This window comes from Nelumbo lutea, chromosome 1 (assembly GCF_056320005.1).
Source record: "Nelumbo lutea isolate HS-2025 chromosome 1, American lotus-T2T, whole genome shotgun sequence".
NCBI lineage: Eukaryota > Viridiplantae > Streptophyta > Magnoliopsida > Proteales > Nelumbonaceae > Nelumbo > Nelumbo lutea.
This window is the reverse complement of record NC_142684.1, coordinates 85,425,390-85,439,808: the sequence shown is the minus strand read 5'-3', so window position 1 is coordinate 85,439,808 and position 14,419 is coordinate 85,425,390. Positions and strand designations below refer to the sequence as shown.

At 39.8% G+C, this 14,419-nt stretch overlaps 1 protein-coding gene and 1 non-coding gene across 2 annotated transcripts; one reads left to right on the top strand and one right to left on the bottom strand.

Moving 5' to 3' along the window:
* Positions 1 to 4,644: 4,644 nt before the first annotated feature.
* Positions 4,645 to 6,719, bottom strand: LOC148875852 (stem-specific protein TSJT1-like). The gene is made up of 4 exons (XM_088971811.1): positions 6,076 to 6,719; positions 5,387 to 5,627; positions 5,171 to 5,291; positions 4,645 to 5,089 (listed from the first exon to the last, which is right to left on the bottom strand). Exons 1-4 carry the CDS (start codon positions 6,273 to 6,275, stop codon positions 4,878 to 4,880), a joined length of 774 nt encoding a protein of 257 aa, XP_088827937.1. The 5' UTR covers positions 6,276 to 6,719; the 3' UTR covers positions 4,645 to 4,877.
* TRNAI-UAU (transfer RNA isoleucine (anticodon UAU)) lies at positions 5,910 to 5,983 on the top strand. The gene has a single exon. It is a non-coding gene; the product is annotated as a tRNA-Ile (tRNA).
* Positions 6,720 to 14,419: the final 7,700 nt, after the last annotated feature.

Genomic DNA, 14,419 nt, shown 5'->3' with positions numbered 1-14,419 from the left:
AACAAACATGCAATTGCTTAAAAATCCATATCCATGTTTACATGAATATGTACTATTTGCAAAATGGCTACTTGACATTGGTGAGGGGAATATAGCAAGTACTCATCCAAAAATGGCTGGCGATGAAAGTTGGACTGACGTACTTGATGACATCTTAGTAAATGATGATGGTGAAGGAATCCAACCACTTATCAACTGTACATTTCCAGATTTGGTGAATAATTTTCACAACAACTCATATATGTGTGGACGAGGTTAATAGAATAAATGACGATGCTCAAAGTTGGAGCAATTCTTGCTCCTAAGAATGATGAGGTTAATAGAATAAATGCCCAAATCCTGCAATTATTGCATGGGGACATTCACACTTACATTGATAGTGTTGATGGATTAAACGTAAAATCTTTTGTAGCTGAAATGTACCCTATAGAATTCTTAAACACTATAACATTTGGTGGATTGTTGAACCATGAAATTTAGCTAAAAAATGGAGCACCATTTATGTTATTCAATTGGTTTGTGTAACGGAACTCAATTACAGGAAGCCACGTCGGGGAAAATGTTTTTATCCCACGCATTACAATGTCACACAAAAACATGGGATTACCATTCCACTTTAAATGACGATAGTTTCTACTCAAGTTTTCATTTGCTATGACAATTAGCAAGAGTAAGGGTCAAACTTTGAAACCTGTTGAAATTTATTTAGAAAATCCAATATTCACTGACGGGCAGTTGTACGTTACTATATCGAGAGTATCTTCAAGGTCTGGTTTGAAAAGTTTACCAATAATAAAGATAATTAATTGAAAGAGCATACAAAAAATGTTGTTTGCAAAGAGGTGCTCGGTAACATTGTCATGGGGCAAATATGATATGTAGTTTTTTTTTTTTTTTTTTTTCATTCTTATGTATTTCATCCCCATTACTTATTTGTCAATATTATTAATTTGTTCCTCCTTAATTCTTGTAGGATGAGGTTTAGACCTGCTCCCGTGTGCTTCTTTCATACATACAAACTTTAATGGAACTTTAGTGGAAGGCTCACAAGAAACCTTAGAGTATATTCCTTCCAAAGAATGGATGAACTGAAAGGATTTGTCGAATGATATTCCTGGATTGCAATGTACACATTTTTAAATTTAAATTAGTATTATTTAACATTTTCTAGGTTTGTGTTGAATTTATCCATTGGTTGCTATATACTAACAATTGTATCTTGTCCATATCTATTAGACATGATTGGCCTTGCACTACATGCTAGCCCATTAACAAAAATTTCGTCGAGCTCCACCAAACAAGATATATTATTACTTGATAAATAGTAAGCATGTTTTAAATTATGATTTAACTCTACCTTCTCAAAGATAACCTTGTAAAAGATGATTTTAACCCTATTTGCTTCACAGTATGCTTTCTACCACTATCATCCTTTGGGACGAGTATGTACACATTGAAGAACATTACCTCCACCAAATAGATGTCGACATTGTTATAATGGCAGCTATAGCTATAAAGGTTACAGGATTTCATGAACTATGTGTACAAAATTACATTATTTCAAATCAAGCCTGCACATTTACACATGTGTCACTATCATCCTTTGCAAAGGTTTGTCACTTTCAACCATAAAGTATACAAAGGTTTTGTTCGAACCTAAGGTTGATGAGGCAATAAAACTTTTTAACTGGTAATCTTGTTATTAGATATCTCCTTTTACATGTACACACTTTTGCATTTTAGCATGCTAATTAACCTGGTACTTCCTTGCATCTATGATTGAAAGCAATGAAGATGCCCAATAGATGCTCAGGTATTACCGAAATATTGGGCCATTTTCTCACCAAGTTGCAAGTATAAGTTATCCATTCATCTCCAAGACTTCAGTGTTAAAAGGGCATTCACAGTGTTTGGCAAACAAGCAGAGTTTATTGTTGGAAAGCCAGTGTGTGCCATTAAAGACTTGCTCTCTCAAGTGATATACCTTACACTCTCCCCCCTTTTCCACATATTACAGAGTCTTGTAAATTTACATAATATCTCACCACTTTATTAGGACAATTCAATTGATGCCTTAAATGACCTTACTCTACCATGCCATTGGAAGCCATTTACTTTTATCGTAGAACCACCAAGGCAGACTTCACCTGTAATTAGCTTCGTTACTAGCATTGATTGGGAGGTGGAAAGCTTAAAACTCTTGAATCAGCTTACCAGAATTGAAGAGCAATCAATGCTCACCACCCTTTAATTTGTGTCTTTTTCCTATTTTAACCCTTGCAGGTCCTCTTTCCTCGAATGTTGAAATGAACAAAAATGGTACACAAGGGCCCTTGTCCATTAGAAAGCCAGGTAGGGTTATCAAAATTTCCCTTCTACGTTTATCGATTTCATTTGAGACCACCAACTTTCTCCATTTTGCAGATACCACTCAAACTAGGGAAATTGAATGTCAAACTGAAGCTCCCCAACGTAAGAATATATACACTCCACCCATCTTTATTACTAAAGAAATACATATACCAATTCATTAATTATTTTTTGAAACTTTACAATGAAGGTAAAAAGAGAAAGCCAGGTTGAGAGACTTACCTCTTTGAGTATATCCTTGCTTGAGTTTATTAGTAGCAATCTTAGAACCCAGGAATGACGTTTTTGAGGACTTAGTCTAAGAGGATGACTTGAAATTGCACATTGATGCAAGAGAGTGAACACTGGAGTGGGATTTTGCTTTTCTTGAAGGCTAGAACATGAATCCACAGAAGCATGGGGTGGTTTTAGTGAGTTTCAACTCTAGATTTGAAAATTTTCTCAATTCCTTTGCTGAAATGGTTGGGGATTTGAGTGGGAGTTCTCTCTTTAGTTTTTTTTTCTCTCTCTCTCTCTAAAAATCTGCCTCAGAGCTCAAAATCTATCATATTTATAGTGAAGGAAGGCTGGAGTAGGTATGAGACAAATTTACCACGTGTCAAATGTTTCAGACATGCTTGAGTGTGCAAGAAAACCTATAAAATCTCAATCTAGCATGCTTTTTTTAGAAGATCTCTAAGGCTTTAATAAGTTCATTAAAAAATTTTCATGATTTTTGGGTTTCTCATGCCAAATGGTGTTGTTTTTGAATCTGACATCTCAATGGCAGAAAATGTAATTTTGAAATGGTCATAATGACTCTTATGTAAAATTTTAAGTCTAAGGGGTTACTTTGGGGTTTTTGGGTTCTTTTGATCTACTTGGCTTGTCCTAATTGGTCTAATGGGCAAAGGGGGGGTTAAGTGAAAGGCTAACATGGGTCCTCACTCTTTTGGGGTCTTAGATTGAAACATATGAAGGGGTTATTTATTATGGGGTGTTAAAATAGAACCTTTATAGTTTAATGGTCAAACAGATGAATTAAGTCATGAAATTTGACGTGATAGGGTTTTTTTTGGGTCTTTAATCACAATAATAAAGTCTAATTGATCAAATAGGGTTAAAATGATGGAGATCTATGGCTAATAAGTTAAGATTTTTGAAATAAAATCTTCATTAGATGGTGGGTTAAACAAGAAATTTTGGGATGAAATTTGGAGTGTGGGCATTTTTAATCATCCTGAATTCAATGAAAAAGTTGTATTTTTTATCAAAGGCATGGATTGAAAAATTTGGTTCAGATTAAGATTTAAAGTTTTGAGAATGCTTAAAATGGAGTTTTGCTTATTTTAGAGGGATTTAGAGGAATTTAAGGTTGAAATTAGGTGTGATTGATTGCTTAAAGGTTTTGTTTCATATGATGGAATCTAATTGTATGACCAGTGTGGTGATGTGATAGAATCATAACCGTTCAAAAATAATTTAAAGATTTAATGATAGATCTAAGGGTACCTGAATTGTAATTTAATTTCTTGGGGATTTAGCATGCTCTAAAAAGAATGGTGAAGTTTGATCGGGCACCCAGAGTATGAGAAGTGGGTTGGGGAGGGAACTGAGCAAAAATTAGAATACCCATGATATCTGTACTAAAAATATTAATTTTATTTTAAAAACCATCATTACAAGAAAAAAGAAAAAAGAAGCATACATAGAGGATTTATAAATATAAAAAAGTTTTTATTTTAAAAATCATTATTACAAAAGAGAAGAAAGAATAATGAATAGAGGATTTATATAAACATGTAAGAGAAAAGACAAAAGATCTTACAAATCAAGGAAATGATAGTTTGGAGTTGGTAAGCTTTTTTGAAGTTAACGACCTGTTATGGGCTTATAAACATTTTACACTGCTTCAGGCCTGGCCCATTCAAATTTTGTCAAAAAGCTAAGCCCGAAACCCGCCATGACCGAAAGCTTCTTGGAACATATGAAGACAGAGGTGAAGCTAAGAACCACAATTCTTCCTAAAAGCCCAGTCACAAAAGATGGGCGGATGAAAGCGCTGGTGATGAGATATCATCAGGAATTGGGATGAAAACCAACAGAGAAGAGCATTGGATCAAACCGTGGCCCATTATCTTGCCAAATATGCAGTGGAGACAAATTACAGTGACGGTTGGCAGCAAGCTCCTCTGTTCTCGGAAATTTTGATCATAGAGGAAGCTATGATAGTTGTATATGACCCAGCGAGTTCTCTGAGTTTACGTCCGATCCAGTCAAGTGGACGAAAGGCCATAATATAATCAGAGAAAATTTTATTTATATGCATCAAAATGTCAAGATTTAACAAATACGGTTCTTACATATCCAAACAACATAATCATTGAACAAGGGTTGGGAACTTGCGAATTGGGATGGGATATATATTCTTTCTACATGATATTAGTGCATCGGGAGAGAGCCCACCGTTCATTTTCCACCGACCGGCAACATCTGGGACTCTGGCAGTTGAATATGGCTCCGGCGGGTCACTCATTCCCACTCGATGCCTCGACGACCTTCACATCCGCCCAATTGGCAGCGCTGCCGGTGCGTGGAATGCTCTGGAGTCGCGTAAACAAGTCTACCTTGAAAATTACAGCAGAGATATTTCCATCGTTGTCCTCGTGCGCAACTGCCCTCACCTTGTGAAGCGGATGATCAAAGCTAACCAGTCCACTCCAATTCATGAAGATACATCCTTTGACAGACAACAGTCCCATCAGTAAGAGAACGATAGAGACAGACGGAGAGATGGGGTTGAGATTTGGGAAGAAACTACCTGGAGGAAACTGCGCCGAAGCCCTCCCGCAAGCCTCCGACATGATATTGGGATCATCGGAGCAGACAAGGGACCCATCTCCGGCCACGCCCCACTGAAATTTCACACCTCCGTCCCGGTCCTAGCATGTTGACAAATGGGAATTAAAATTCTACGTTACTAGACAGAGGTGGTGAATATAGAATGATTATGGTGGAGGAGGCGAATTGAACTCACCCTGGCTGCAAAAAGCATGTGGCATCTGGCATCGAAGAGAACAAATGCAAATTTCCCGGCGAAATCTCTGATGACTTGGTCGGAAGGGTAGGGAGCACGATCTCTCAGAACTTTGTAGACCTCCACCACTAGCATTGCTTCGTTTGTTTGTTTAGACAGACCGTAATGTCGCCGGAGGTCGGAGATGTTCTCTAAATTCCCGATGAAAATGCAGAAGACATCGTCCATTACCACCACAGACCTAAGTATACACATTCCAAGTAGACATTCAGAACTTTGCTTCATTCCTCCGGTTAATTATATGAAATCGAATGACGAAACATTGAGAAATTGAATTGGTCATTTTCATATAAGATCTGGTCTCAATTTCTCAAATGGGTATGTAGAACAGTGTACTATTTTTTGGACTCTGTTAATATCAGTGACGACCGACGACTTCTCAGGTTACGGGAGCCACTGTCGATTGCTCGATCAATGTCAGTAGTAGTAATCAAAATATTTAATAAACTACGAGCCTTGTCCCGGTCCTATTGCTCAGTTGGTTAGAGCGTTGGTCTTATGAGCCGAAGGTCGCGGGTTCGAACCTCGCCGGGACCATGTTTTTTCAATCGAATTACTTTTTTATAAATTTTCTACTTTCTCCGATGTCAGAAAACGTAAAAAACGGCAGATTTCAATTTAAAAGATACCTTGGATGCAGAGGATTTTCGTCTTGGTGAGACAAAGCCATGAGATTACCGCCGGGAAGGCTATAAACTGTCGACTCCGGCCTTGCAGAGCGGAAAATCTCAGCAATCTCGGTCCGGGTTCTGCTCTTCTGAGGACCCACAGTCGGAAGACTGAGCTCTTCCGGTGGTTTCCCGATTGATTTCTCGCAAACCGCCAACATTTCTCCGTCCGAAGCTAACAACAAAGAAACGACTGAACTGAAGAAGCAGCTAACAACCACAGCTCTCGAGTGACGAAAAGCGAGTAGTTATATGACGTGCCCACAGAATGCTGAAGCTCCATTGTATTATCTTGTTGGCGATAACAACCGAGGAGAAAGAGATCCAAACCGATCGAAAGTCGCTGGTGGACGCCGCCAGTATTACGTGGCAATTGAATTGGCCATTTATAATGACGTGGCAACTCCACTTTGAGTTCTAAGGTTACGTGTTGATCTTGCAATCACGGAGGGTGGGAAGTCAAGATACAGCCAAGGGTCGGAGCGGTTTCTCAAAGTTTGAACCGTAGTTCTAATCTCAAGATTCAGGCGGCGAGACACTAAAAATCGATCTTTTTCGTTTGATAACCAAAGTTGAACATAGGAGATGTGTGTGGCTGCAAAAATATGAGGAAGATTGAAATAAACGATCTTTTAATACCTCCAAAACTTAGGGTCCGTTTGGTGTATTTTTTTTCTTGATCTTTCGACTGTCTATTTCTGTTTGATATGTGAAAGATGTAACCGTTAAAAGATGAAATATCGAAAAGATGTAAAAATTCATTTTAGGCTGATTTTGAGAAGTTTTAAATAAAGTTTTTTGCGTTTTTTATATTTTAATCTTGTACGAAAAAAGGTAGATGACAGACAGAAAAACACGTATCTGCCAAATGATCTTCAAGCTATTCAAATCTTATAGAAAAAACTCAATATCTCTTTTAACTGTGAGAATTACATGAAGATCTTCTCAAAAAAAATTTACCAAACAAATCCTTAATATATGTTTTTAGCCATATGAGTACTAGAAGACCTTTCTAAAAAAACTTGCTCAAAACGGCACCTCACTACCTGTCTCATTTATTCTGCTCAATTAAATGAAGGTGATTGTAGATAGAAACTCTTTTGTGGGAGGTGGGTCCCACATTTACCGAGACTTTGTGAGATAAGTCCAAACTTGCTTTTGTGTTAATTGGTTTGGTAAGGAAGAATCATGATCTGGATAATGGATAGGGTTGGGGATGATTCGGTCAACATGGGTCTTGAATTTTGATATTCTTCGGAGTTTGGATGGTTCGAATTGAAGATGATGCAGGTGAAGCCCCTTTGACGGTTAAATTTATATTTATTATTGTTAGAAAAGTAAATTGATGAAACCTCTCTTAATTTTAATCACTTTCTTTGAATTTTTTGATATAGTTGCAAGTAAATCTCTTCTTTTAGAATTTTGGAAAAAATTATGATGGAGGAAAGTCATAGTATAAAGAGTTTTGATCAATCATATCTTTACGATTCTAATTGATTGGTCTGACAATTTTCAAATATCATATCTTTTCTGTATTATAGTCGAACCTTAGAATCTTTTAACAATAAACATGAAAATAACCAAAATGCTCATGCATTACTTTGAACCAATATATTTTTTTTTCCAATTCTCTCCATATCAATTCAATTGTTATATCAAAAAATCCATTATCTTTTTCTAAAATTGATTTATTTTCCAAAATTTTCCTTCATATCAATTCATTCAAAGGTAAAATTTTAACTTAAATTTTTTTTTGTTGTTCATAAAGTTAATTTTGTTTTTTCTATAGAAACCAACCTCAATAATAATTGCATAAGTATTTTAGGCATTTTCATGCCTCTTGTCAAAGGATTCTAACAGCGAAAGTTTGCTAGCAATCGTATTATAAAGTTTAAAGGAAATGATTGCAATTAACAAAATTTAGGGGATATTTCAGCAATGGTCCGAAACTTTTAAGGGAAGTTTCAGCAATTTACCCTTATTAAGAAACAAAAGAGGCAGGAGGCAGGCCCCACAAATCAATGCGGATGAAGATAAAGATTAAGGTTGGCATGGGTCCATATATTGAATGTATGTGTAATTTTTCTGAAAGAAGCCCATAGGTAGAATGAAGAGTCCATTTCAACAATATTACATAAAAAATCTGGAATAGTAGACCAAGTCTAGACAGAAATAAACCCCGTCAGGCAACTAAACGAACAACAACATTTGCCATCCGTCGAATACAGTTCACTGAGCAAGAATGAAGGTTGGATAAAAAGACTCTTGCAGGTAGTAATGATAATATGGATCAACTGCCACGTTTAATCTGAGTCTGAAAATATGATAAAGAGCCAAAGCTTCAGCCATGATAGAACTTTCACATTTAATAGGCAAAGCCCTTGAAAGAAGAAAAGTACCAATATGATTGCTAATGACTAATCCAACAGAACCCGCACCATGTTTAAAAAATTTGCAGCAAATTTAGACCATAGTTCGCTAATCCAGGGGCCAAGAGTGTCGAAGTTGTAGGATAACATGGAATTCAAAAGACTTGAGCATCAATCAATTTCAACGTAAGCCTTACGTATAACAACAGCATGATCGAATTGAACATCATCAAATAAACGAGCATGAATCAAAATTGAATTGGCAGGCATGAATCAAAATTCACAGGGGTCGGCGACTCCCCCAACCGAAGCTGGAATATGTTGGGCCGAGTTGGAATTAGCAACTGATTTTCTAGAAGCAACCCAACAATCAAATCTAGAATTTGGGCTTGGGCGCATTGGAAAACTCAGTCTTACTTTCGATTACACTATCAATATCAATGGATTGGTCATTGGCCTTCAAAAAGAAAATCAGTAGATGGATCATTGGTTTGGGGGATCTTCATTCTTCAGAGCATCGGTGCCATCATCTAATGGGTCCCACTTGAAAGATCAATTTTGGCTCAATAATCAGCTCCATGGATGATTTGTATTCGCTTAGGTTTATATGGAGGGAAAGGAAATTGGAAAGAGCAAATTTCTACAAGAAAAATGAGTAGATCTGATGGTTTGAAAGTCATTCGATCATCTAGATTTGAGTGAAATAAGTATTTTAGCACTAGTTAGGGTCCGTTTGGTTTATAGTCGGAATTGGAAGTCTATTTTCATAGCTTGTTTGGTTTAAAAAGGAATAAAAAAAAATTAAAATCAGTAGGAATAACATTTCATTTTCAAGGGAAGAACAGGGAATGGCTATTCCCTCAAATGGGGAAATGTCATTTCAGCAGGAATGAGAATGGGATTTCGATTCTGCCCAACCAAATAGTTAGAATTGGAATAACCCACTCGAATTCCTATTCTGGATCCCTATCAAAAGGGGCCTTAGATTTTCTAGTTGGATGGGCTGGAGAAAAAAATCATGCACATCATAGTTTGGATTTCCTCCTCAGAAAATTGATCCTCACAGCCCTTGCAGACGTTGGGATCATTTTCAATATGCATGGAAATGTTTTCATATTCATGGGGGAGACACTCCCAATCCGTTGCAAGGGCTGCGAAGTGGGTGAAAGAACCAATTTTGTGAGGGGGGAATCCGATTTCTACACATCGGGCTAGGCAACCTATCACGAGCATTCCATATATATATATATATATATAAGGTGTGGGTCTCATGCGAGTCCCATTCGTACTGAGCATGTTCAGTTGTGATAGATTGCCAAATCCAGTGTGCATGATTTTATTTTCGATCCATCTGATCCCGTTCAGCACCATGTGTGGTTTTGCATTTTCTTTAGACCCCAAACTTTACTCCAGGTAGAGGTGATGTAATCGTTTTCGGCCACGTACCAATGTTTTGTGATGTAAAATTTTTTGGTTAAGTACCTCGTCATTTGACCCGGTGGTGGTGTGCCTTAGTGATGAGCTACTTGGTGGTGAACTGTCTACTGGCGAACTGCTTGGTGGAGAACTACCTGGTGGCGAATTGCCCGGTGGCGAACTGTCTAGTGGCGAATTGCATGGTGGCGAGCTCGCTGGTGGCGAACTGCCTGGTGGCGAGCTCCCTGGTGGCGAACTGCTTGGTGGCGAGCTGCTCGGTGGCGAATTGCCTGGCGGAGAGCTACTTGGTGGCGAACTCCCTACTAGGCGGCCGGTGACTTAGAGAATAGTGGAGCTCCCTGGTGCGGCGCAATCCGACTGCCCTCAGCATGAGGTGGTCTTCTTTCCTTTGTAGGCAGTGGGAGCTGAGGGACCTGTGAGAACTCCATCTTTTCCTCCTCTTTGTAGGCGGCGGGAGCTGAGGGACTTGCAAGAACTGAATCAGAGGTCCCGGGGGTATTTTCCCGGCGGGGGCTCTCCGACGCTTAAGTTAGCACTCTGATTGTAGAGAGCTTTGAAGATAATATAAGAGAGTTAGAGAGCAGGGGTTACTTCCCTTTTTTCATCCCCCTCCTCTTTGGGGGGTGAGGTCTTTATATACCGGAGTCCTCGCGGGTTAGGTGGGTGAAAAGCCTCCAAATGGTAAGACTCGTCACATCCTGTCAGAACCGGGGTACGGTGGTGAACTCCTTGAGGTTGTTAGGCTGGCGCTTGGGCCGGGTTGTCAGGGCGGTGCCTACGTCAGTCGGCGGGTCGGTGTCTGGGCCAGGTCGTTAGGTTGGCGCCTGTGTCAGCCGACGGGTCAGTGTCTAGGCCAAGTCGTCAGGCAGGAGATCTTCCTGCGATATGCCAAACTACTCCTGTACCGAACTTCTCTACAAGTGGCGAGCTGCCTATAGCGAGTTGTCTGGGGGCGAACTGCCTGGGGGTGAACTCCCTATGGCGAGCTCTGCCGAGTTGCCTGGCTCTTTGGCGAGCTACTGAGCTCGTGGGGTATGTATGCCGCCGAGTTTATCGGTGGGCATCTTATGGGCGGCTTGGTCGGATCATGTGCTAGGCTGGTCCAAGTCGGCCAGGTCACGCAGGCCGCGCCAAGTCGCGTAGGCCGCTCGCCAGGCTGCACGCAGGTCATGCATGCCGCGCGTTAGGCCACGCACAGGTCACGCCAGGCCGGCCAAACTGGTGTCCGGGTGGGTCACCAACTTCGTAAGTTTGTTGGCTAGGTGTTTGCCTAGTTGTCACAAGGTGCCACATGTCAAAATTCCACTGGAGGGCCAAATCCACCCTCATCAAGAGGGATGGCCACCTTGAAATTTTATTTACTATTATCAAAGGGGAAAATAAACATAACCCGTCTTGCCTTATGCCCAGAATAGAAGAAACTCTCCTATGATATCAGAAAGATATAATACCTAAGCTTATAACCAATCAACCAGCATCATAGAAGTGGTATAATCAATCCGGTGGGTTGCTTTTATCAAAATTCACTGAGGAATTTTGGTTAGTCAAATCCCTTTCGCTATCATATCCTTTTGGGATCATAGAATTTTTCGGAGAAGTATAGACAAACTTAATGCGGATTTCTGATTTTCACTGAGCTATACACCAATGCCCATCCATGAATTAACATCAATTCCGAGCTAGCACCCACCCCAACTGTACTTTGGGCCTAAAAATTCTGACCCTGGGCTGAACCGTCATTCTCCATAGATTTTTCCTATTTAAAATTCGTTTTTCTTCTCAATACATATGTGCATGTCTTGTTGAGCTCATTCCCCGAGGCACCCTAATATCAATAAAAGTAATATTTTTAAAAAATTCAAAAATATGTTTACTTTTTTAAAATAATATCAATTAAGGGCAAAGAAACTATTTATCTTTTTCCTCTTGCAATATATTCATCAGCGCCAGTCGCCTCCAGTAAAGTTGTCGGAGGTGGGCGGAGGCAAAAGTGGCGGCGACGCTGGTGGTTATTCCTTTGCCCAATGCCACCACCTCCGCCCACCAGTGCCGCCGCCACTGCCCACTTCCGGCAACGTTGCTGGAGGTGGGTGGAGGTGGTGGCGTTGGGTAGAGGAATGACCACCAGTGCCATTGCCGCATCTGCCTCCACCCACCTTTGGCGTTGGGCAGAGGAATGACCACCACCGCCGCCGCCACTGCCCCCCACCTTCGGAAAAATTGCCAAAGGCAGAGGTGGAGGTGGGTGGAGATAGGCGGCGGACGGCGGTGTTGATGAATGGATTGCAAGAGGAAGAAGATGGACAATGTTTTTGCCCTAAATTGATATTATTTTTAAAAAGTTAACATATTTTTGATTTTTTTAAATATTACTTTTATTGATATTAGGGCCCAAAAGTTGCCTTTATCAGTTATAATCCCTAAAAAGTACGGGGAATGGGGATCCCCATGGGGACGGGATGGGGATAACCTTGTCCTCGTTAGTATGGGGAATGGGGATCCCCATTGCCATTCCTAATCAATTGGCAACTGAAAAGAGATTGAGGTGTCGTTTGATAAGTCTTTCTTAGAAGATATAGATAAAAGATGATGCAAGCTTTTGCATAAGATTTTAGCGGTTTGAAGACCACTTTGATGTTAAAATGTGTTTTTTTGTGCGTTTTTCAGGGTTGTATTCAGCAGCTAGATCTTTTTCCAACCAAATGAGAAAAGACCAAAACGTGGACTGTGGACTTTTAAAAAGCCGATAGCTTGTGCAAAAAAGTGTTTATACTTTCTACTCAGTACAATGACCATGCATGTGACGGTTATTGGGAGGTATTTGATGTAGTGGTTGAACTGAATGACCATAAGAGTGGACATTAGACTACAAACTTCTCACAAAGAGGTCATTGACCGAGTTTCTTCAGAAGTGAATGTATGGAGTGCTAAGCTCTTATCACAAGCAGGAAGAACAACTCTCATCAAATCGGTTATGCAGTCAATCCCTACCTATGCTATGTCAACTACTATTCTACCAAGTTCGGTGAGCTCCAAATTGGACAAATCAAGCACAACATTTTGGGGGTCCAACCCAAATAATCCTACCCAACACACTATTTCATGGAAAAAACTCTGTTGTCAAAAAACCCAGGGGGCTTCGGATTTAGAACAAGTGTTGAAATGAACAAAGCTATGTTTGGTAAACAAATATGGCAGCTACTTACCGATAAACAAGGTTTGTGGAGTAAAATAATGAAGGAGAAATACTTCTCTACCACATCTCTCTTTGTTGCCAAGAAAGGACACAGGAGCTCATGCTGGTGGAAACATGCTTACCGACTGTCTCAGACACTGAGATCCAATCTGCTCTGGGCTATCAAAGATGGTTCAAATATTTCAGCAGTAGCCGATCCTTGGATCCCATCCATACCCGGCCATATTCCGCATACTGTTACCCCACATAACACGAATAATAGTTCTCACATCAAAGTGGCAGAATTGCTAAGTCCCGACCACAGCTGGAATCAGCTTTCTGATATGGAAATCATTGCTCACATCTAAGCAATTACACCTCAGCCCAATCAATATGAGGATCTACTCATATGGAAGCACAACAATTCGGGAGTTTTCTCAGTAAGATCAGCTTATCACTTCTTTAGTTATGCAGAATGTTCAAACTCAACCACACATTTTAACTGGAATTTACTGTGGAAACTTAAAGTTCCCTACCGTTTCCAATTATTTCTCTGGAAATTACTTTGGGACGGGTTGCTCACGAAGGATAAATGTCATAAATGGTTGGGCTGTTCTGATCAGTTTAGTTTCTGCAAGGAGAGAGAAGAAATAGCATTTCATTTATTCTTTCAATGCCCTTATGCAAGAGCTGTTTGGTGTGGTTCGCAGATTGGGTTCAACCCATCTTCACTCACAACCCAACCAGTCCATATCATCATATCAGAATGGTACAAAACAATGCAAAACCATTTTGGTAAAGAACAAGCTTTGTCAAGTCTAAGCAAATTCAGCTTGATCAGCTACTTTATATGGAAAGCACGTAACAAGTTACTTTTTGAAAGCACCAACACCGATCCACTCCTGGTTGTGCACAAGGCTTTCCAGCACTGTATTCAAAATGCATCACCCAGCATCAGATCTCAATCTCATCTTCATTCCCATTCTGTAACTTCAATCAACTCACTCCCTCCATGTATATTGATGGCTCATTTAATCCAGCTACAGGAAGTGTAAGACGAGGATTCATCATGAAAACTCCACTGAAAGACTACATATTGCAGAAGGAAGTTCTTGCTGGGCCATCAATAGTTACGATGCCGAAATACGAGCGCTCCTAATGGGCCTTAAAGCAACAATTTCCAGCAACATCAGGCATCTTTTGGTATTTATAAGCATCTCATTTCTGACTTTTTATCTATACGTTTTGTACATATTAATAGACAACACAATCAAACTGCCCACCTTTTTGCCTATATGTCATGCATGGGGCAGTTACATATATA